Source organism: Drosophila yakuba, chromosome X, assembly GCF_016746365.2.
Source record: "Drosophila yakuba strain Tai18E2 chromosome X, Prin_Dyak_Tai18E2_2.1, whole genome shotgun sequence".
NCBI lineage: Eukaryota > Metazoa > Arthropoda > Insecta > Diptera > Drosophilidae > Drosophila > Drosophila yakuba.
The window spans coordinates 14,140,329-14,162,665 of NC_052526.2; the positions used below are offsets into that span (position 1 = coordinate 14,140,329).

A 22,337-nucleotide genomic window follows, 5' to 3' on the forward strand; every position below is an offset into this window, starting at 1 on the left:
TCGAAGCAAAGCTTTAAATTTGAGGCCAAACACTTACTACGATTACTACCAACTTGAAGTTCTAACATATTCATAAATCTACCTCAATTAAGACCAGTCTCTGCGACAACTTCTGCTGTTTAAATGGAATTCAATGCATCGTTTTCGACAGCTCTCAAAACCATTTGCACTTGCTGTAAATGTATAAAGTTTGATTATGGAAACTAGCTGGGAAAAAGTATAGAAAAAGGAGGGAAGACGACTAAGCGGCAGGATCTGGCAAAAGTTTCTTTTGTAAAATACCATTTGTTTTATTGCTGGCATTGGTAAAAGTTTTTGCAAATTGCATGCACACATAGTCATGGGGCATAAATACACATTTAGAAGTCGACAGAAGTAAAGTATATTCATATATTTCGTACATATACATAGGTCTAGTGCACGGCTATCGTAAAGAAATCGTATACTCGTAAATCAATAAACTTATTCAATAAATGTTCGAACCGCTGGATATTTTGACATTTATGGCGACAATCATTATGTGCAGCAGCCACCATCGCCGCTCGATGGGTCGTTAAACGCATAATCGATACTAATGAAGCTCCTGGATTTACTTGCTGCCAGCAATTATTGTGACTGCAGCAGATATGCGAATGCGGATACCAGATCCTCGACCTTATTCCCATCAGAGAACTGCCAAAGTGGCAAAAAGGCAAGTACCCAAAAGGGGATGAGTGGTAACAACTTTCATTTATTTCTCGTAAACACCCGGGTGTCTGTGGTAACATAATTACTGGAAAACGAAATAGATTATGCCCAAAATCTGTAGATAGCCTCCTTTTTTTTTAAATCTTTTTACAGAAATTTAAACAACACGAATTAGACATTTCTTTTTAATATATATTATATTATTTGCTTTGTTGAAATTTGTAATATTTGCTTACTACATTTAACTTTATAAATGTATAATTTTTACTTTTATAATAATAAAAATAAACGAGCAGCCAAAGAAGCCGCAGCCAAAAGTGAGAAAGTTAAGAGTCCCTCTCCGTTAATCCCCAGGTACTCACCGCTTTCCTCAAGCTCTCCTCTCTTCCACGTCAGAGCAGATAGCTGGTGTAGCTCCTGGGAAATAGCCAGCTCAGGCACTTCCTCCAGTAGGTCGAAATCACATTATTGGTATCCACTGCTGCCACTTAAAATCACTGCACCACTCACTCACTTTTAGTATTTTTTTTGTGAAAAACATCGAAAAAGTGGTTTGCTTATGTAGAACTTTTGAGAAGCGCAGAGAAGAGCACTAATTTTTTGGTATTATTTAGTATTATTTGGTATTAAGTATTTAGTATTTTTTTGTATTTAGTATTTAGTACCTAGTATTATTTAATATTTAGTGTTATTCATTATTTCCTTTTAGTGTAACGTAATACTTTCAGCTATTTTACTTATAATTTTATAATTTCACTTTGAATGCCAGCTAGAACAATAGAAATATAATAGCCTTAATTAAGTATTAATATTATTTAATAATATTATATATAAGATTGTTTTTTGTTAAGTTAAATGTGTAAAAACCCGGATGTTTGTTATTGAAATAGAGTGTTAACAATCACCCGGGTGCTGAGACACATAGAGTGCCATTGGCTTACTGCAGTTCTCTGATTCGCATCCCAATCCTGCTGCTTCGAGTGGCTCGGCATCCGTTTCATGGCATAATAAATTGCCTCCGTGCGTTTAAATGGCTTCATCAATAAGCAGGCGGAACATGGCTTAAGTCCCCCGGTGGCATAAAGATTTTATGTTACTTATTTTGTTTTTTTTTTTCTTGGCCAAGATTTGCTTACGCGAGCAATGAGTGGAAAAGCGGGTGGAAAAGCCGCGTTAATGAGACTAGGCCAACATTTTATGTAGCACACTTTTCAGCGCGACTAATGTAATTATCTGATTAGACTCGAAAGTGGTGTGGGTGCAGGATAATGATTCCCATTAAAAAAGGAGTGGGGCAAATGAGTAATGGAAATAGAAGAAGGTTTACTTAAGTCATTTGTGGAGAAACCCTATAATAATTTGGTTAAAATCTGGAAGAAGATAAGAAACTGAGGCATCCTTTAAGTATATATGTGAAGTTTAAATCGCTAATCCCGCACTTGAGGGAGAACCTACTTCATAAGTATAATCCACAAGATGCAATGCATTCGCTGCCATATAAACGAAATTGCAATTCAATTGAGTGGAATAAACTTATAGATGCCGATTTCCTATTCGCCGCAAATTTATGACTGTCCGCGAAAGGAGGCAAGTCCTTGATCGTTGGGCTGGGCCAAGAGCTGCAACGAAAATGGCCGGATAAACTGGAGATTGTGGACTTCTTGGAAGACAAACGGCTCAATAAAGTCGCAATTGAATTGCTGACAATGGCAATTGCAATTGCATTCCGATTGCGATGACGATTGCCGGTCGGCTTATCAGCGGGTCGCATTAAATGCACACAATAATAACCCCAAGGTGGCAATCGAGGGTTAAGAGGCATCCAGCGCACGCCCATATCGGGCGTGGACGTGGGCATGGGCGTGGCAGCAACGCCCAAGTGTCGCATAAAATAAACATTTTCCAAATTGACACTTGCGATTCAAAACCAAACACTCAATTGCTGCAATGCCAGCGACACCAACACTAATACCAGCAGCTGCAACAACGAGAATTGCAAAAACAGCGACACAAAACACTATAAACAAATGACATAAATGGTTTTTTTCAAAAATTATGTTGCAGCTTCTAAGGTATTGTAAAACTATTATATGAAGTTATTACTTTATACATATGTTTATAATTATTTTATTCAGTTTAAATACGTTGTGAGTGATAAAATAGAAGAGAAAAACTTTTTTTTGGAAGTTGTACATGCATATGCATTTCTCTCAGTGTGCGGTGCCAGGACGACACCATCATCAACTACAACAACCACAAAAGCGGGGGGTGAAACAACAACTACGGCTGATGTTGTCGTTATCAACTAAAATTCCTTGCATCGACGCACAGGATGCGCCAACACTTCGACACGAAAGCCCGGCTATGTGTGTGTGTGTGTGGGTGTATGTGCAGGGGGGCGGGGGAAGGATTTCCAAGGAGGTAGGAAAACGGCACTCCAGTGGAGCCATAGAAAGTCACCGCCAACACCGCCACAGTCAACGCCATGACCATTATCGACAACCTCAGCCTCCACTGCCATTTAACAACCAGCTAACTTTTCGCCCCCCTTCCCCCGTTCGCAAAAGGACTCCGCCACCCATGTCCTTACCGCATCGTCATCGACATTTATAAACTGCACTCACACACACACACACACACACACACAAACACACACACAAAACACTGTCCAACTGTCCCGCACAGTTGCCCGTGGAAACTTTGCAGTTGTTTGGGCTGTTGCTTCGATTTCCCATGACTGGTTTTACTCCGTTCTTTTTTTTTTGTTTTTTGGGTTGGTAATCTGAGCAGGGGAACCAGTTCCTCCCATAAATAACCTATATTGTTCCCTTCTAACGTTGGAAAAAATTCAAAATTATTATGGCAATAACATACTAATAGCTAATATTACTACTGTACTTTTAGACCATAAATGGTAATTACTTCAATTATGAATAATGTATAACTGGCTACAGATATTCAGTGACACATTCAAATGATTTTACTTTTAACTACAAATAACTGCGTATTAAGCTGCAGTAATGATTACATTTTTTCGAAAAATTCATAATGCTCCTTTTTCGAAGCTAGTTCCTTTCAATAAATCGCTTGTGAAGCGAATCGCGCAAATCGAATAAAAGTTGAGACGGCATTTTTGTTGCTCTAACGACCATTTCAATGCGACTGTAAGTGAAGACGATAATGCTGATGATGATGATGGGGTATTGGGTACTGGGTACTGGGTAGTGGGTATTGGAATGGGTTTGCTGCTCCACCCGATGAACGATAATGAAGCCATGCACATGCGGTCCAAACTCGAAGGAAGATGAGTGGATTGCAGGATGCGGCAATGGAAGGATGATGGGATGGTGGGATGGGAGGAGCGTTAAGGAGACACAACCATGGCCACAGTCACGGCCACAGGACCAATGTCCGCCACTCGCCGGACCTCTCAGCTTGTCCACCATCCTGGTCACTCCTTTATGCCTTTTTGCAGCTATTTCATACGACACAGAGCGAAAAGAAGTGCTACTGATTTCTAAAATCAGTTCTTTTTATACTTTACTTTATACAGATTTTATTAATACTATTATTATTATTTGACTACAAGTTACATTAGTTTTCAATGCTTGAATATAACTTGTAATTAAAGAACTTCTTTTTGCAGTGTACTAACTGGCATCCCTTTTTTGTGACACACACACACTGACACAGCTGCGGAGTGGCGAAATGGAGAGTGTAAAAAGAGAAATTCCTAAATGAACGATATAAATTGTTGGCAGCCACAAATAATGAAAACACTTTGCGGTCATTTAGCGCTATTCGAAGCTCTCGCACAGATACTCACACCCACAGATACTCCCACCCACACACACACACACACACACATACACACGCAGTCTGTTGACAGTTATCCTTGCCAAGTCGAAGTGGGTGAGAACGAGATGGATGGACAGATAAATGTTGGGTTCCCAGCACCAGCTCCAGTTCCAGCTGCAGATCCTTTTCGTCCTTCGTCTGGCGGTGACATTTTTTCTGCATTGACCCCAGTTCAAAGTCTATTGCAATTTGAAAATGACATACGAAGTCCATTAAGCGCACAAATGTGCAGCGAATGCGGCACAACAATTGCCGGCAGGACCGCATCCTTCGACCTGCGTCCTGCAGCTGCATCGTTACTCCATTTCGGACATCCAAGGGATTCCTAAGCGGCAAAGGCACGGCTCTGGGTCTGGAATGGCCAGTTTGGGTCCTGCAACCCAAATTATCTTAATCAACTGAAAGACACAGTGAAGAGTCCCTAAGGCAGACAAGTAAAATTAACTTGTATATTTCTGACAACTTATTTTTTGATAATACAAGATGGTCAACTAAATATAATCAAGGCTACAGAAAGCGCTAAAACAAAAGCGTAGTGTTAAAAAAAAATATTCAAAGGAAAAGGACGATTTCCAATGACAAGAGAAGTAACAAAGGATTCATTTCTTACAAATATATATATATCTGTATTTAAAAAGCATATATTTTATTGCTATAGGCTAGGGATACTGTTCGCCCAAATAAGAACGCACACCACCTAAAATTCGACACAGACAAAGGACAAAGGCTAAGGACGAAGGACGAAGGATGCATCGATATCCACGTCTAAGCCTTAAACGTTTGTTCCATTGATAATGAACATTGACAACTTTGAATGCAGACAATTGAATCTTAATTTCCACCGCACCCTCCTCCAGCAAAAGGATGACCAAGATGGCCAGGATGGCGTCCTAGGAGCAGACAGACGTTGAATCCATTACGACATCATTCCATGAATCAATGTTTGAACACAATAAACATTTATTTATGATGCAGCAGAAATTTTTATTCCATTTCACCAGCATCTATATGATGATCCTTTGTGCGACCATTCGATGCGAGCTCATTTAATTATTATTTCGTTTTGTTTGGTAAGGAAAAAGTACTTGAAGCTATAGAAAATTACTAAATTGATGGGTTACCATTGAACTTAAAGTGATTGTACTTTTGATTGCTCATGCATATATTAGAAAATTATAAAAACAACCAAATTAGCTAGAAAATTTGAGTTATTCATCAGAAGAGTATATAGTTTTAATTGTCATACTAAAAAATAAAAGAAATTGGATTATTTGAGAGCACTTCACAAGCTGCTGCCTTGAATTTAGCTATCTGCTGACCTAATCCATGAATCAAATGTGCACAATGGGCATTTATTTATGAACTGGCTGCCTGTCCACAGCTGCTGGAGAATGGCTTCAGTCGAATAGTTGGGCAATTTGTTTTATTACCTGACTGCTGCAGTTGCAGTTGCAATTACACTGCCTAAGCCAAGAACTGTGCAAAATACCAATAAATCCTTTGAATAAACAATGCCTGGCAGTTCAGCTCATCAACTTGCTGCTTTCTTACTTTAAAAGAAACGAAACCACAAATAAAAAATGTTTGATTTTTATGCACTGTAGGGAAGGCAAAATAAAATCCGAATTTTATTAACATGTTTTAAATAAGAAGGCATAGGATTTAGAAATAATTATATACTCATTTAAATAAAGTCATAAAATGCCTATAAGGCGTAGTGCTGCTGCCAACCGCCAGGTGGCGCATGCCACTGTCGGGCTTATGAACTAATTGAGGCGAAAATGGCAGACGACTTGAGTCCGGATTTCTGTCTGCTCACGCTGTCGCACATTTCACAAACAGCAGACAGTCACGCCCCCACCCCGCCCACCTCTGCCCCTTATTCTACCCATATGGAACCCCCATAACGAGAGTGACAAATAGGCGTATGAGCAATGTGGCTGCTGCTGCTGCTGTTTCTGCGATGGCATCAGTTCGCATTTATTATGCATTACAAGCTGCTTAATCGGCGAGTCGGCGAGTTGGCAGATCTTGAGCGATTTTTCCATTAAATTACACCGAAACTCGCTGCCCTGACACCACCAGAAATCCGAACTTCCCCTGCCACCGCGCCAAGTATCTTAATGGGAAATGGTAATTCGGCGAAAAGAAAATGCTCCCATTATAGTTCTCTGCGATTTTCCCTTTCTTTTTCTTTTTCTTCTTTTTTTTTTTTTTGTTCTTATGCTGGGTGTGAGGGGTTAAATATGGCGAAACCTCATAATTGGCTTAACCGCAGGAAATGGGGGGAGCATCCCGTGGAGTAGCTGTGTTAAAGTGGTAAATATGTCAGCGGCAGTGAAGATATAAATTTTCGTTAAGTAGACGCGCACACGCAATCGCTGCCAGAAAGTAGAAGAATCACTTCGCCTAGAATTCAAGTTGGCCAGATGAAGATGTGTTTTTCGCAGTGGAGTGGGTGCACATGGTGCATCGAAAGAAACGAAAATATGCTTAAGATTTTTATCTATTTTTCTAGATTTTTTATGCGCGCAATTAGAATTTCTAGATATTTTAAAATGTTGATATAGTAATGTAAGAAATTACCGTTTTACCTCTTCATTTATGCATTTTTGATTTCAGTGTAGTAGGCAATAATCGGTTGGTCTAATCTTGCTGCGCTTGAATGATGATGATGTGCCACGCCCACAGCCTTCCGCCCGCTGCACACACACACGCATGCACACACGGACGCAGCCTTAATTACAACGTGCCAAGAGTTAAGCCGAATATTTTTTGGTTTTCGCTGGCGAAGACGAATGAATTGCTGTGGTGTGGCCAAAAAAGGGTGGCAGGGGGGGGCAGGGGCCGACAGGGGCGGCGGAAGATATAGGGGGCGTGGTACTGAAGGGGCCAAGAAATTTTTGGGAGAACACGTGCGCACATGTGCAACTTCCGTTAAAAATCTATTGCTAACTTTCAACAATTCACAGACACAAACGTGGCCAGGCACACACACAGCCACATAGCCAGAAAAACACCAACACACACCCACGCACACATATTTGAAAGGTGCGCGCTTTGGCTGTTTGTGTAAGTGAGTTAGAGTTTCCTGCAGCTGTCGTGGCAACTTCCGGTTCCTCTTCTTCTTCTTCTACTCCTACTTCTACTTCTACAACTGCTTTTGCAACAACGTTTATGTCGACGCCAAAGTCCATGTCTCAGGCCAAAACCCCCCACCCCACCCTGCCATACAGCTCTCTATCTCCTGCATGACGGCTAAAACACTTATTTGGCTTAAGGCTAAAAACTCAAAGCCGAAAATAGCAATAACAACTAGAAGCAGCCAGCAGGAAAAGTCTGGAGGTGAAAAACGTACAATAGTAAAAGCCAGCAGCTTAATGCACTATATAGGATTAAAGGTATATTTACCTGGAATACATATATTAATACAATGAAAAGCTAAACGGAAATCGTTTGGTAATGCAAGAACAGCAAATCAATATATGTAAGTTACATATTTTCTTGCCTATATTTAGACTTTTTGAGATTTTTGGGGCCTATCGCAAGCCATTGCTCCATTGATGCACAGGCATAAACATGGGCCACCTAACGAATCCCTTTGCCATGGCATTGCTCTCAATATTTTTTGAACATGCATTTGTAATCAGCAGACGTAGATTGTACGGATGAGTAAAGTATGTAAGTAGTACGCATGCTGCTCCCTGTGTGTGCTTAAAAAATTGCACAAAGTTTAAGCTTTGTATGCACGTGTGCATGGGCGTGGTGAAAAAAAAGGGAGGGGGGGGGCTGCCGAGTCAGTCGTGGAACTGTTGCTGAAGTCACGTAATTCAAATAACTAAAGTTGGCGTAAATATGCCGAGCATACACACAAACACACACCCACTCGAATGGAGTTGAGTTACTACTACTACTACATACTACTACTATAGTACTACTTCTACTGGCAAAAGACAATTGCTCACGCACTTACTTGTTGTTGCGACCGGCTTAAAGTTCATTAATTTCTCTCACTCTGCTTGTAATTTGTTTTAAGCAAACAACTGACGAGAATGCTGCCGGCTCTCAACGGGGCTTACATTTGCATCAAGGACTTCCGGCTTGGCATGCTCATACACGCCGAAAAGTATGCAATGGATACTGCACTTTCGCACACAAATGTGGTTGAAATGGGCGTTTGCTTGCAAAGAACTTATAATGCTTATACAGCTTCACTATTGAGAAATCTTTTCAAATAAACACTTTAAGATTACTAACTATTAGCGAATAGTTAATGATAACTTTAAAATCTCCAACCAGCAGACTGAAGCTTGGAAAATTGGGTATGAGCTGCTAATTACACGCTAAGCTTCACATTTTTCAGCAGCCAGAGAAGAAAAGGCGAATAAACACTTTAGCACTTTAGCGCTGCAGTTTGGCCAGCACTCTTGGCTTAAGTCCTGGCACTCGAGGTCCTGCCTTATGAGCCATGTCGGGATTTGGTGGCCTGGCAATGGACGTCTGTTGCGTAATTAGTTATACCAGATTTGTCTGCACACAATTCGCTCGGCTACTTTATATGTTAATGAGTTTCTGCCGGCTGCTGAACCCACTTGGCCAAGTTCGCTCTTCTTTTGACATTTTTCACAAAATTTCCTTTGTCTTGGCCCATGAGTGGAGTCTGTGCTTTGCGACAATTGAATTGGAAAACAGCTTTCGCGGCTTACATAACGCGAGCACTGAAACAAAATCTAACTTCTAAAAGAAGTCAATAAAATGCCTTAAGTCACTTATCCTAAATTGAAAAAAAAATATTAAAAATCTACAAAAATGCTTATGAGCTTATTGTTTACTTTTGAGCTTCTAATTCATTTTTGGCAGCACTTAAAAACAATAATTCATGTATTTTCTCTATGTGTACTGCCCAACATGGCAGCTTCTCTGGCGGAAAAAGAAAACGCTGAAAATTTCACAAAATATGAAAGTCGCTGTCCTGCTTATCGTACAAATGGCATGGCCAGGAAAAGTCAAAGGGTTGGCGTCGGGGGGGTGGGGGTGCGGAAATGATGTTAGGGGGGAAGGGAACAGGGGGGAACAGGGGTAGCAGGGGGGAAAAGTCTGCTAAAGCGGCCGCTTTTTGCCAAAGTTCAAATTGCATTTGGCAAAAAGGAAGGACACGGGCGAAAAGAAAATGTGCATAGCAAAAACCATTTTGATAGACAGCGGGGCAAGCAGGAAAAGCGGAAAAGCACCACATGTGTGTGTCTGTGTGTGTGTCAGTGTGAGTGTGGCAACATTTTCTTATCTAAACAATATTGCGACTACTGCACTTGCAAAGCGACAACAACAACAACCGAATCGCTTCTATGGCTGATTGAACAAAGTTTGTGTGTTGTTGTCATAACAATAGGGTATCAATGGGTTGTCCCAAAAATCGAAAATCAAACATTTTCAACAAGAACAAACTAGTCAAAAAATAGATATACATACAACACCTCTTAACTAATTTATACTTATTTTTTTTAAGGTATATTTCAAATTAATAGGTATCAAAGCGTCGTTACAAACACCGCGCATTTGCACAGTTTTGCGCCAACTTTTTGAGTTTGGCGCTGCAAATGGGAAAATGACAACACAATGTACTTGTTTCTGTTATTTTGTCAACAACATGTGATGCCAAAGACTCTGATCGCCTTTTACTGGAAATTCTAAGCAAAAAGCTGGTAAAGTTTTATAAAATATCCCGTAAGGACACAACAAATATACAATAAGATCTAAAACCTTAGTATTGATACATTTCCTAAAAGAAAGAAATTATGGTCAATTTGCTTGCATAGATAAAAGTAACAGAAATTTTGTTAAATATTGAAGTAAACATACACAAATAGATCAATAATGTACTTATCTTTGAAATCAAATTATCTCATTAGCAGCACATTAAGTTGTGACTGGTTATCTTATCTTCTTAAACAACTTCAACACTTAACGTGGCCCATATGATTTCATAAATATAACAGAGAAAATGAATGAAAATAAAAAACCTTAAAGAGAATAAAACTAGCGGAGATTTATTTAAATTGTTTATTTTTCTAAAACCTATTTTATCATCTGGTTTTCTTTGTTGGTTTTATGGTTCTTGTTTTGGAACGGGTAAATTACAATGTAATTTAATTCTTTCACATGTTTAACATATTGTTTGGGTTTTACATTTTATACTTTATATATTTTTTTTTTAAGGAGTTTGATTTGTTTGGTTTTCTTTCCCCTCACAACATTTCGGCGCCGACTCTATTTGAATTCTGCCTAATTCTTCCACGCCATAAGGTAATAAAGGTTGTTTTAACAAAGTATTTTTGTTATTAAAACTAATTGTAAATTTATAAATTATAAACTTAAAGCAGTTTGTTAAGATTTTGATAGCTTGTTACATACAATTCATACGCATTTATTATTTCTCATCTCTGCTTACTGTTTTTCTTTTTTAATTGATTTGTATGTTTGGAGGAAAATAGCTGGTTGTTCTAAATAAATGCGTACGTTTAGGAAGCAACTTAAAATGTACAGTGACGGTTTCTTGTTGTTGTTTTTGATGTGTGTGTGTGTGTGTGTGTGTACTGAGTGAAGAAATGTATAATTGTGGAATATTTCTCATTATTGTATTTTGAACTCCGCGTTTATGACTCTGTCAGTGGGGAAAATCGGTCGATTAACAACGGACGACAAACAGTGGCACACTGGTACATAATGGATTAAAGAATAAAAGCCATTCCATAGGATCCCAGATCCCTGCTGGCCGCCTCTATTGGGATGCAAGGCATTTTTTATACACACAAGCGACAGATCATCATAAAAAAGGTTTGTTAGCTGATTTATATCTCATTGTTTAGTTGTTGTTCTTGCTGTTTTTTTTTTTTTTTTTTGTTGTAGTTGTTGCTGTTGTTAGCGGATGATGTGAAAAAAGTTACAATGGATGGATGGGTGTGTGCTTGGGGTCTGAGGCTGAAGTAGGATATGGCTGTCCAAGGATCCGGCTTAGCCGATCATCAGCCCGCATCCGAGTCTAAAGTTGTTCTTGACGTGGTTCATGCGTCCGCTCAGGGCTAGTGTGAATGGCAATGGAGCCAGACGCTTCTCCAAAACTCCAAAGATTTGCCAGTTGGAATCAATACCGCCTAAAAGACCAAACGGTTTAGTTATTGGATTCGAAGTGGTAAGAATGTTATAGTCTTGTTGCTAAATGGAATACAATTAGTATATACACCACTCACCTCTGAAGACCAGATCCGCCTTGGGCAGATCGATCTGATAGGCAAGCGTGGCCACCGACTCCTGCATGCGCAGGCTCGTCTCCACCTCGGCACCAATCTGCAGCTGGTCGCTGGCCTTCTGGTAGTAGCACACGTGCAGACCGCTCTGTCCCAGTGTACCCGACCACACCGAATTACCAGCCGTATAGCGGCCCACGGCGGACACAATGGCTATCTGACGGCCGGGGACATTCGGACCGAACTGGTAGGCCAGTTCGGCGCCCAGGGCGAGGGCTGGAGTGACTGACTGCAGATACTGGCCAACGACCACGCCGGAGTTGGTGAATATACTGGGATTGGCCACTGTCAGCGAGGCGGTGTAATCATTACCGCGATAGTCGGTCGTCAGCTGTGTGGCCACCATCTTGGAGTCCTGGATCTGTGGATTATAGAAAAGTGCATCTTTAGTAAAGCTAATAACTCAGTAGAATGGGATATACGTTATATACGATATAGCTTAGGTGATAGATCCCAAGAATCAGCATCAGAATCTTAGCTTCTAACTATCTACTCCATTTTGAGCTCTATCGATGGTCCAACTTAAGTACATTGGCTCGATGCTCAATGGTCACATGAAATAAGTTACTAAGTGCATGCAATAGCATCTACCCAGCCTAATCCCGGCTAGAACTCACCTGCGAGGCGAATTTGCAGCGCAGACGGGCGGAGAACTGATGGATAACGTTGGCGTTGAGGTTGCCCGACGGATCGATGTCGCCCAGGAGCACAGGGAAGGCCTCTGTGGGGCTGTACTGCTTGGTGCCCACATAGGTGGCACCGAAGCGATATCCACTGGGCACCACATTGCTCATGTTGATGGTGTGCGACACCTGGAAGTGGTTGCTCAGCCCTTTGTTCAGCATGATCTTGGCGCCCTCGAAGGTGATGGCCTGAATGTCTGTGGCGAGGAATGAAAAGTGCGTTGATAACATATAATATATAATAACACCCCGCGCGATGCCTGCCCCCCCGTTTATGCCCCATCTCGCTCTCGCATGTTGTAGGTTATGTCATCAGAGGTGCGGAGGCCTTTTTGCGGGCTCTTTTTTCGGCCGGAATGACTGAGATGTACTGACTGAAGGCCACATACCTTTGCACTTTTTGTGTAGCTCCTCAACGGTGCCGGGATTCTCCAGCGGAGCATCCTTGGCGGCGGCAAGCGAATCCGAGCCTCCGGCAGACGAAGAGGATCCGGACGGGGAGCCGGAATCGGAGGGCAAGGGAGCCGGTTCCGGGAGGCCGAGGCCCAAATTTGAGGCGCCACTGGCTGGGGCGCCGGAGGAAGCCGCTAGCACGTTGCCCATTTCGAATGTCCCGATGTAATCTATGTAATTTCAAAGCCAACACGTTTTGATATCGGACTTCTATATCGGAGGTTATTATGTCTCGGCCAGTGCTACCAGATGGTCGGATAGTCTTTCGCCTTCAACAAAAGTTGTCAATACGTTCTATGTCTAAAAAATACCAAATAGCCTGGGAGTAAGTTCATCTGGCAGCACTGACATGCGCGTGCAAATTTGAAAAAGATTTTTGAACTTCTTTATAAATTACGAAGCCTTGCTTCTTTAATTGATTTTTAACATTAAATTACACTTACACGAAATGACTGAAGGATTAAGAGAGTTACCTGTTGCAAGGCAATGTTCACGTAGTTGCCAGACTTCCAATACTTGCGGAAATTTCAAACAAAATCTAAATTGAACGCGACTACAAATGTGTAGAAAAAATATAGGAATCGTATTGTGTATTAAGACTTATACGTTCCACTTAAACCGAACTATGCAAACAATTAAATAAATGAAATAGAGACCAGATATGCCGCGAAGTGGGATTTTTCAGAATGCCGCAGTTGCAAAATGGGCAATTATTTGAAATTTTAAAAGCCGTTCTATAAACACAGCTACGAACGAATATTTATCACACAGGTACTTTTTTGACAATTGTTTCAAGACTCCCCGTGATGAAACAAAGCATAGAAACTAAATTCAATTAAGATTCACCCTTACAACGACTTGTACAAAAAGTATTATCTATAAGCCGATTAGATTAGACAGAATACAAGCCCAAGCTAAACCTTGATTAACCAAATGCAGGCCGTTCGTATTAATAAAAACGTTTATATTTCAAGTTTTAAGTATATGTATAGCTTTTCCATTCATACTTGTGTATGTGAAGTTATGTGTTGTATGAGTTTTAGGAGCGCAGAATCTTGGCTACGTATATCTCGTGTGACTCGTTTTCAATAATAAGGGTCGAAATAAACTTAATTTGGAAAGAGGTGGCCAAACTCAATCTAATTACTAATTACCGTGAGTCACTTAACTAATTGTTAACTTAAGAGCAAAACTAAAAGTAATTAGAAAAAAAACGCATTGTACAAATATACGTAACTGTTTTGGTTTTTCAGCTAAACTAGACGATTAAACAAGAATAAAAGAGTCAACAAATTAGGATTTTTTGGGGGGAAGAGGGTGGTGGGTGGGTGGGTCATACGATACAAATCAATGTACACAAACAGTAGTGAAAATAAAAGTCGTAGAGGTCGCGGTGAATCAACAACAGGATGACTTTTCCGGCTCGGCAACGACGAGATTAAAGTCCAGACTATTGGGTCGCGAGAAACCAGACTTGATGCCATCCCATCCGTCCTCCGCCTTGTATTCGCCGGATCGAATGCGGGCGTACACCTCCTGGGTGACCATGCGAAAGGCCTCCTCCACATTGGCACCAGATCTAGCCGATGTCTCAACGAAATGCAGACCGTGCTGTTTGGCAAACTTTTGTGCCTCCTCGGTGGTCACCTCACGGTGTCCGCCCGCATTGATGAGGTCTAGTTTGCAGCCGACCAATGCGAAAACGGGTCGGTGTGGCTCAATGTGACGCTGTGCCTCCATCATCCACAGCGGTATGTGCTCAAAGCTGGCGTGATTCGATATGTCGTAGACCAGCAGCACGCCCACCGAGTTGCGGTAGTAGGACTTGGTGATCGAACGAAAGCGCTCCTGCCCGGCGGTGTCCCACAGCTGGAGCTTGATCTGTGTGCCGTCCTTCATCTCGATGAGGCGGGCGAAGAAGTCGACGCCAACTGTGGGATCGGATAACTGCAAGATGATAATAATTTATTATTAGATTGATACTTGGAACTAGGTAATATTCTTAATAAGCAAACAAACAAAACTGATTTCTTAGACATAGTTTTAAAACAACATTTTTGGTTGACTCTTGATATCGCCATGTAATTTGAATTTCCCGCTCAGTTTTTTGAGTATCCCTGGTCCTTTTTCGGCCTTGTGTGTTGTTTTTTTCGCCTGCATTATCAGGCGAGCACACACACACATACACTCCAGCGCGCACAAACACACACACATTGACAAGGTGACTAAGACAGCATCTTTTTAAAATCCACTCCCTTTGTCTATTTTTTGTCGTTGCTTGCCCGTTGAAATCACTTAATTATGTAATGAACGCATTAACTGCATCACACAGCGATCGCACAGTGGGTCCAACGGCCAAGTACAGTGGTCGAAATCGCTGGACATACGCACCTCGGCAAATTTGCCGTCTGTGAAGAATTTGAGCAGCGAACTCTTGCCCACGGTGCTGTCGCCGATTAAAATCAGTCGAAATTGATACTCGAAAATGGGCTCCACCATTTCGAAGGCGAATTTGACGGATTTGTCTCTTGGAAGTGAATCCGCAACAAAAAGTCTGCCTTCCCTTTGTAAAGTTTGATACGCAAATCGTTCGTTGATTCGATTATACTGGTCGTATTTGTCCTTATTTCCTGGAGTTTTTCTTCAAATCGAAGTTTTATGTTCACCACACGATTACTGGCTTTGCAATGAGTTATTCCCGGCCGTCGCTGGTGGTTGTTCAATTATAAATATTCGAGCATTCAAATATTCCTCTGAATTTTGTTTTGTTTTGTGTTTTTTTCTCATCAAGCCAGTGCCTTAGTGTGCGTGCGCGTGTGTGTGATAATGGCAGTGTTGCCACACCTGCAAATACTATCGATAAAATAAGAAGTAGCCAAGGTGAAATTACTTCATGACCATTATTAAAAAGTTATATATTGTACGTTATATAAGATATATTTTTTTAAAATAACCTTGGTGAAAATCTTAGGTCAATTGGTCAGTTTGTTATTTTTTTTTTAAGCCAGCTAGATTTGGCTTGAAAACGGTAACCGGCTAATGGCAGTCTGGCACCGCCACCCAACTGTCACTCTGACAGCTGTTCGCTAGAGGTGGTTAAAGTGATACGATGAATGCTTATAAATGTAGTTTGTTCATAATAATCCTTGTATAATATAATAAAATATAAAATATTTTTTTCTCATTCGAAAAGAGATTTCAATAAATTTACAATAATAGAACTAAAAGATTTTGTACAGTGTTTTGAAATGTAACTTTAGACGTGCGTGTTCATTTTCGTGCCAGGTTGTGTCGTGCCGTGAGAAACCCATCTCTAGTACGCACTGTATTTTCTTTTTACGTTTGTTTTCCGTGGAAATTATCCGCTTCGTATTTCGCACAGCACACAAATGTACAAACAATCCGCCGGCCACTCAAAAGCAGCAGCGGAAATTAAAAGCCCATTGTCAGCAGCTGGCAACCGGAGTCCGTAAAAACAGGCGGAGGCTCCGGGATACGGAATCCACCACGTTCTCCTCCTTCTCTCTCTCCTACGCCTACTCCTCCCCCGATTCGGTTACGGAACCAATATCATTACCGTTAATTATAGCCACAGCGGGGCGAGAGCGTACAGAAATCGCCATATAGATGTTCAAGTTCGTGCTGAACGACGCCGCCACCTACGTGCGATCCAATGTGCGGGAGTTCAGTCTGAATGCACTGCGCCTGCTGCCGCAACTGCCTCAATTGAGTCCATACGATGTAAGATCCCGGATCCGTAGAAAATGCCATAGATTTAGTGCCCCTGGGATAAGTCAGCATCCATTGGCAAGCAGCTCTTCAGAGTTTATTAGATGTAGTATCAGCATGTAGATCTTAAATCAATAGTACTTCTTCATTTGTGAATTAGGCAGAATTTATCCTATAGGGAGAACTCTATACCCTTGTAATAATCCTACTACTAAGCTTGCCTAAGTGGCTGCAGATCCAATAACTACCTAACAAGGGCTTGCAGGAAATTCCCAAGTACTTCCCAATAAACAACATGAACTGCAGCGAATAATACGCACTCGATTTTCAATATTCATATTTCAACTGCAGCAATCGCTTATAAAACCCTTGACCAATCAGTCACCAGTCACTTTCATTCAATTCTTTTGAGCAATTGCACCTCACACGAGTCCATATAAAAAAGGGTTTTTATAAGAACTCAAGTTAGAATTATCTGATTGATAACTATTATATCATGGGAGCCGTGGTAATCGCGGCAAAATGAGTAAGAAACTATGTTAATTAGAATCATTTTTACAGGTTAACCTAGTTCTAAGGGAGAACGAGTTCGTTTACAACTTCCCCGTGGACGGAGTCATCCGCAGCTATGAAACAAATCAGCTGGGATCCAACTCGCCCTGCGAGGATTCCCGCACGGAGGCCAGTTTGCTGCACCGCAATGGCTTCATTTGTGGCATCTTCGACGGCCATGCGGGAGCATCCTGTGGCCAAGTGGTGTCCAAGCGACTGCTGCGCTATGTTTCGGCGGCCACCTTGCCACGCCAGGTGCTTCGGGAGCAGATGAAGCAGGGTGCCGATAGCCAGTCGTTCCTTAAATGCCACAACGACAACGTGGACTTCGTTAGCGAGATCAAGCCCATTTACGAGGCCAGTTTCCTCAAGTACATCAAGCAATTGACGGAGACACCGCAGCGTGATGTGTCCAGTGAACTGGTCGACGCCTTCCTCCAGCTGGACGACGGGCTTTCCCAGGAGGCTCTGGCCAGCAGCGATGTGCGCACCATGAGCGTTGCACTTTCTGGTGGGTGATGTATCCATTTACTCATCAATATACGTATAAGTTATCATCCGTTTCATACTTTCCGGCTTATATGGGCTTCATTTCTAAACGACGGTGTATGTGTCTATTTTCCAGGTGCCGTTGCCTGTTTGGTTCACATTGAGGGACTGCAGATGCACGTGGCCAGCACTGGTGACTGTGGCGCCGTGTTGGGCGTCCTCGATCCCCAGACGCAGCAGTGGCAGCCAAAGAAGCTCAACATCGAGCACAATGCCGAAAATATGTCTGAGGTGCGTCGCATTCTGGGCGAGCATCCCAAGGAGGAGCAGGAGACGGTGATCCGAAATGGCAGACTGCTCAGCCAGCTGGCGCCGTTGCGTGCCTTTGGGGACTTTCGCTACAAGTGGTCCCTGGACGTAATGCAGCAGAAGGTGCTGCCGATGTTCGGCGAGCAGGCAATGGCGCCGAATTACTACACGCCACCGTACCTAACCGCCCGCCCCGATGTCCAGCAACACGAATTGGGGCCCAACGATAAGTTTCTAGTCATCGCCAGCGACGGCCTGTGGGATTTCCTATCGCCCAGCGAGGTGGTCAGCTTGGTGGGGGAGCACATCAACTCCAAAAAGATCCTCGAACCGATGCGCCTGCCGGAAGGCGACACAACGCTGCAGCAAATCTCCGATCAGCTGGCCGAGAGGAAGTCAGTATACCTTTAAGCTTGTTTAAACTTGTGATTTGATTGATAACGAATTTATTGCATTGCTGCAGGGCTGGTCTCACCCGCAAACCCGTGGATCAGAACGCGGCCACGCATCTCATTCGGCATGCATTGGGCGCCACCGACTATGGGATTGAGCACTCCAAGATCTCGTACTATTTGACGCTGCCCAAGGACGTGGTGCGTCTGTATCGCGACGACATCACAATCACTGTCATCTACTTTAACTCGGAGCACATTGCCCAGCTGCACACCGAGGTGGATCAAACGGGGGTCACTGCGCCGGTAGCGTGATCTCTGCGAGAATGCATACTATGTGTATATTTAACGAGCTAACCTTCAGCCTAACTAGCCTAAGTGTTGCGTTTAAGTTTGTTTCATTCGCCATTGGACCTCGGACGACTGCCGCGCCAAATAAATCCCACGCGGAAAGCAAAAATAATCACATATGCAAATTGTCTTGTTATTTATGATGAGCGATGATCGGCCGTCCGTTGTTGTTAATAAAATAAAAGCTCTGACCTAGTGAAGTCCCAACGAATATATCAATGATTATAAGTCATCAAGAAGGTTTCTTCATGTATTTATTTTCAAATAATTCGTGATTTTGTAAAGTAGATACTATCTTTTTTGTTTTTTTAAAGCAAGTACTTATCTTAATTTTGTTTAAAATTATGCAAACAATTTGTAATGTATATAATCTAATTCACTTTAAAACTTCTTATTCTATAATTTATGCCAATTTTTCTTGTTTTCAAGTGTATAAAATTGTAGTTTGGGTTATAAAAACGGGGGTTAAAACCAGGATAATCCTAGGAATAGGAATAGATTTTCTATTGTAACCAAGCTATTCAACTTCAAGAATTCCGAATTGTATAGTTTTCGAGAATCGATTTATTTTACATTTATTTCCAATTACAATTGATTGTAACGCTGGGTTATATACTCGCATATGTGTATACTATATATGCATACTCGAATGGCTGGTGCAGAGTGGTGAAAGGGGATTCAAGGATCCGGGATTTCGTGGGTGGAGGAGGATAAAGCTAATTGAAGAACGCGGAAGCCACGAACTTGCAAACTGGTAAACGGTACGAATCCTAATCCTATACATGGAAAAAACTAAGCAACTAGGGATCGTGGTGGTTGGTTTCTGGGAAACAGAACTAAAAACGTGTGGACACCTAATCCTTGCCATCCTGCTCGGCCGCCTCCTGCCGACTGACACAGTTGAGGAACTCCATCTGAATTTGCGTGATCTGTGTCTTGCTGAAGCACTGCATCTTCTTTTTGAGAAAGTCAAAGAACAGATCAAGCTCATCACGCTTGGCCAGTGCCTGTGCCACCTGCTGCTGTTGGTGCAGCTCGTCCTCCTTGATGAGATTGTTAGAGCTGCTGGCCGCCGCACTAACGGCCAATGGCTGGCCAGATCCGCAGCTCAGGGAGGGCAACTGAAGGATCGTGGCCGTCGGCGTGGATGTGAAGGATGTGGTGTTGCACAGCGCTGCTGCTGGCGTTGTGGTCACGGTGGCAGCATTTAGAGAAATGGCCGGCGTGCTGGAAATCGTCACACTGGTACTGGTCGCCTCGGTTACATCCACCAGGGAAATCTGCTGCGTTGACACCGAAGAATCATGACGATTTGTTGATCCACCGCCCCCAGCCGCTGTAGATGTGGTGGTGACCAGTGTGAGATTCTTTAGCTTGCCATCGGCCACCACAGTTCCACCGGCCAGGACACTATTCGAGGCATTGCCCGAGCCACCGCTGGTCGTGAACTGATGCTGGCTGGAGCGAACTGTCTGCGACTCAATGTCCGATATGCAAAACTCGTGGGCATCGATGTAGTGGAAACCCTTGCCGTGGGTAACATCGCTACCGCCGTCCACGGCGTCGCCCACACCCATTTCGCAATCCACATGTGCACCGCTAGCCTCCTCGTACAGGCACACCTCCTCGTAATCGACCTCGGCGCCGGTGGCGCCATCCTCGTCCAGTTCGTGCTTCACAATGTCCATCTGACCGTCGTGGTCGACGACATCATCGTCGTCATCGACATCATCGACCACATCGTCGTCGTGGGCAATCTGGGAGAGCTCAATGCTGGAGATGCTGCCGTCGTGCTGCGACTGATGATGATGGTGGTGATGGTGATGCGGCTGGTGGTGATGCTGCTGCTGGTGATGGCCATGATGATGGTGATGGTGGTGCTGCGATACAGTGTCATCCGAAACGCCCTCCTCGTAGGCGGTCAGGATGAAGGTCTCCGCCTCATCGCTGACCAGCGTGATCTGCGAGGCGCCGTGATGCGAGGAAAGTGTGGCGGTATCGTGATCCGACTGTCCATCATCGTCCACCACCTCGTCGTCATCATCGTCCACGTGCTGTTTCAAATGCAGCATCGCTCCAATGGGCAAACTGGTGCTATTAGCGCCACCAACGCCTCCACCGCCGCCGCCTCCACCACTCGTCTCATAGCTGCTCTGCGTGTTGCGGTGCGATTTGAGCTTGGGCTGGTACACCGTCGACAGGAAGTCCAGCTCTTTGGCGTACCGCCACTTGGACAGCCGGCCCTCGATGTACTTGGGCGTGCGGAGACGGTACTGGTGGAACGTGTCCCGCAGATTCTTCCACTTGCGACGCACCTCCTGCACCGTGTACTTGTCTGCAAAGAGAAATGTTAGAAGGGGTTTCAAAAGAATCGACTTTGTTTACAAATAATTGATACAAACTAAAACCGCTAAAGGCATCACATACATGAAAGTGTTTATAAATAGTAGATTTGAAATACGAGCAGTAACAGGTGGTGAACATAATGATCAAATTGTGAGTGGTCTTAATAGTAGCAGGCGTGTAATCTTAGTGGTATCTAAAACCAACTCCAGCTACAGTGCAGCTAGTGTTGAATGATTGCAATTCTGGAAGAATCTTTACAGGCGGAGGGACAAGGAGCAGGCACTCACTTCCTATCTGCTGGGCGACCTCCTGCCAACCGTTGAGGACATCTGAGCGACGTCGCTGGTTCGGCTGCAGTTTGTAGTTGTAGAGGGCCGGATTCTGGCGCACCAGATTGATCAGCGTAAGGATGTCATCCGTGGGCGCGTTGTCCTTGTGGTAGCGCTTGCGCTCTGACGTCGACGAGGACATGTTGCTTCTGCTTCTGTGCGTTTCCAGTGCTGAGTGCTTAGTGCTGAGTGTGCTCGCCTAAATCCTGATGATCCTTATCCCGATTCCAATACTGCTGCTCACATTCAAATGTTTTGTTTTTGTTTACCCAGGAAAAGAGAGGCTTTCGTTCTCGTCGAGATGCACGCACAAACACACGCACACACACGCACACACACGCAAACGGAGCCAAACACCCACTTATGTAGGTGAAGGAACACGCACGCACACACTCTCGCACACTCGATGCAAAGGATAGCGAGTGTGTGCGGCAGGATATCCTTTGTAATCGCTACGGGGCGCCAATCTCCTCAAGAAACCAGACTCCTTGTCCTTGGCGCTCAGCTCCAATTGTGCGAATTTGACTGCACTTGATGCTCTTGCTTTGCTTTTGCCTGTTTTTGCTGTTGCTTATTTCGCGCTAGTGATGACACATCGCAGAATTGGCGTTCCCTTTGCCAGTCACGAGTTTCGCCGAAATCACGAGTCACTGAAATGCGAAAGTCCCTTTCTCAGTAGATATAATCCTCCATTTAAAGTTACGTTCTGATTAGTTTTAATATTATAGAAGTAATTTCTCAAGGCAAACTTATTACAGATTTTTTTTTATAATCTATGGAGCATCACAACAGTCATCACAGTTTTTAAATAATATTTATCTTTTTGGTATGGCCCATAAATTAACAACAAAATAA

General features: G+C 43.0%; 4 protein-coding genes across 5 annotated transcripts; 1 reads left to right on the forward strand and 3 right to left on the reverse strand.

The window, feature by feature from the left end:
- Nucleotides 1–11,384: 11,384 nt before the first annotated feature.
- On the reverse strand, nt 11,385–13,596 carry LOC6525407 (mitochondrial import receptor subunit TOM40 homolog 1). 2 transcript variants are annotated; one of them, XM_002101206.4, is made up of 5 exons: nt 13,459–13,596; nt 12,922–13,155; nt 12,467–12,729; nt 11,793–12,210; nt 11,385–11,696 (listed from the first exon to the last, which is right to left on the reverse strand). In XM_002101206.4, the coding sequence occupies exons 2-5, from the start codon at nt 13,133–13,135 to the stop codon at nt 11,557–11,559; spliced, it is 1,035 nt and encodes a 344-aa protein (XP_002101242.1). In that variant the 5' UTR covers nt 13,136–13,155; nt 13,459–13,596; the 3' UTR covers nt 11,385–11,556. The 2 variants fall into 2 exon arrangements, with proteins under 2 accessions (XP_002101242.1, XP_015046280.1); XM_015190794.3 differs by lacking the exon at nt 13,459–13,596 and having other exon boundaries at nt 12,922–13,245.
- Nucleotides 13,597–13,928: 332 nt separating this feature from the next.
- LOC6525408 (ras-related protein Rab-39B) lies at nt 13,929–15,795 on the reverse strand. The gene is made up of 2 exons (XM_002101207.3): nt 15,377–15,795; nt 13,929–14,932 (listed from the first exon to the last, which is right to left on the reverse strand). The coding sequence occupies exons 1-2, from the start codon at nt 15,482–15,484 to the stop codon at nt 14,384–14,386; spliced, it is 657 nt and encodes a 218-aa protein (XP_002101243.1). The 5' UTR covers nt 15,485–15,795; the 3' UTR covers nt 13,929–14,383.
- Nucleotides 15,796–16,207: 412 nt separating this feature from the next.
- LOC6525409 (pyruvate dehydrogenase [acetyl-transferring]-phosphatase 1, mitochondrial) lies at nt 16,208–18,926 on the forward strand. Its single transcript, XM_002101208.3, has 4 exons — nt 16,208–16,726; nt 17,276–17,777; nt 17,892–18,459; nt 18,528–18,926. Exons 1-4 carry the CDS (start codon nt 16,613–16,615, stop codon nt 18,769–18,771), a joined length of 1,428 nt encoding a protein of 475 aa, XP_002101244.1. The 5' UTR covers nt 16,208–16,612; the 3' UTR covers nt 18,772–18,926.
- A 103-nt stretch (nt 18,927–19,029) lies between these two features.
- On the reverse strand, nt 19,030–22,083 carry LOC6525410 (lateral signaling target protein 2 homolog). The gene is made up of 2 exons (XM_002101209.3): nt 21,441–22,083; nt 19,030–21,142 (listed from the first exon to the last, which is right to left on the reverse strand). Exons 1-2 carry the CDS (start codon nt 21,622–21,624, stop codon nt 19,662–19,664), a joined length of 1,665 nt encoding a protein of 554 aa, XP_002101245.1. The 5' UTR covers nt 21,625–22,083; the 3' UTR covers nt 19,030–19,661.
- Between the last annotated feature and the right edge of the window lie 254 nt (nt 22,084–22,337).

Bases quoted from the DNA above. Each gene is read 5' to 3' on its own strand.
- LOC6525407 (XM_002101206.4), bottom strand. From the start codon at position 13,135: ATGGGCAACGTGCTAGCGGCTTCCTCCGGCGCCCCAGCCAGTGGCGCC. The intron at 12,211-12,466 runs GTGAGTTCTAGC...TATAATCCACAG, and splicing joins GCTGCAAATTCGCCTCGCAG to ATCCAGGACTCCAAGATGGT. The intron at 11,697-11,792 runs GTGAGTGGTGTA...TTGGTCTTTTAG, and splicing joins GGCGGATCTGGTCTTCAGAG to GCGGTATTGATTCCAACTGG.
- LOC6525409 (XM_002101208.3), top strand. From the start codon at position 16,613: ATGTTCAAGTTCGTGCTGAACGACGCCGCCACCTACGTGCGATCCAAT. The intron at 16,727-17,275 runs GTAAGATCCCGG...TCATTTTTACAG, and splicing joins CTCAATTGAGTCCATACGAT to GTTAACCTAGTTCTAAGGGA. The intron at 17,778-17,891 runs GTGGGTGATGTA...TCTATTTTCCAG, and splicing joins CATGAGCGTTGCACTTTCTG to GTGCCGTTGCCTGTTTGGTT.
- LOC6525410 (XM_002101209.3), bottom strand. From the start codon at position 21,624: ATGTCCTCGTCGACGTCAGAGCGCAAGCGCTACCACAAGGACAACGCG. The intron at 21,143-21,440 runs GTGAGTGCCTGC...TTCTCTTTGCAG, and splicing joins GGTCGCCCAGCAGATAGGAA to ACAAGTACACGGTGCAGGAG.
- LOC6525408 (XM_002101207.3), bottom strand. From the start codon at position 15,484: ATGGTGGAGCCCATTTTCGAGTATCAATTTCGACTGATTTTAATCGGC. The intron at 14,933-15,376 runs GTGCGTATGTCC...ATCATCTTGCAG, and splicing joins CAGACGGCAAATTTGCCGAG to TTATCCGATCCCACAGTTGG.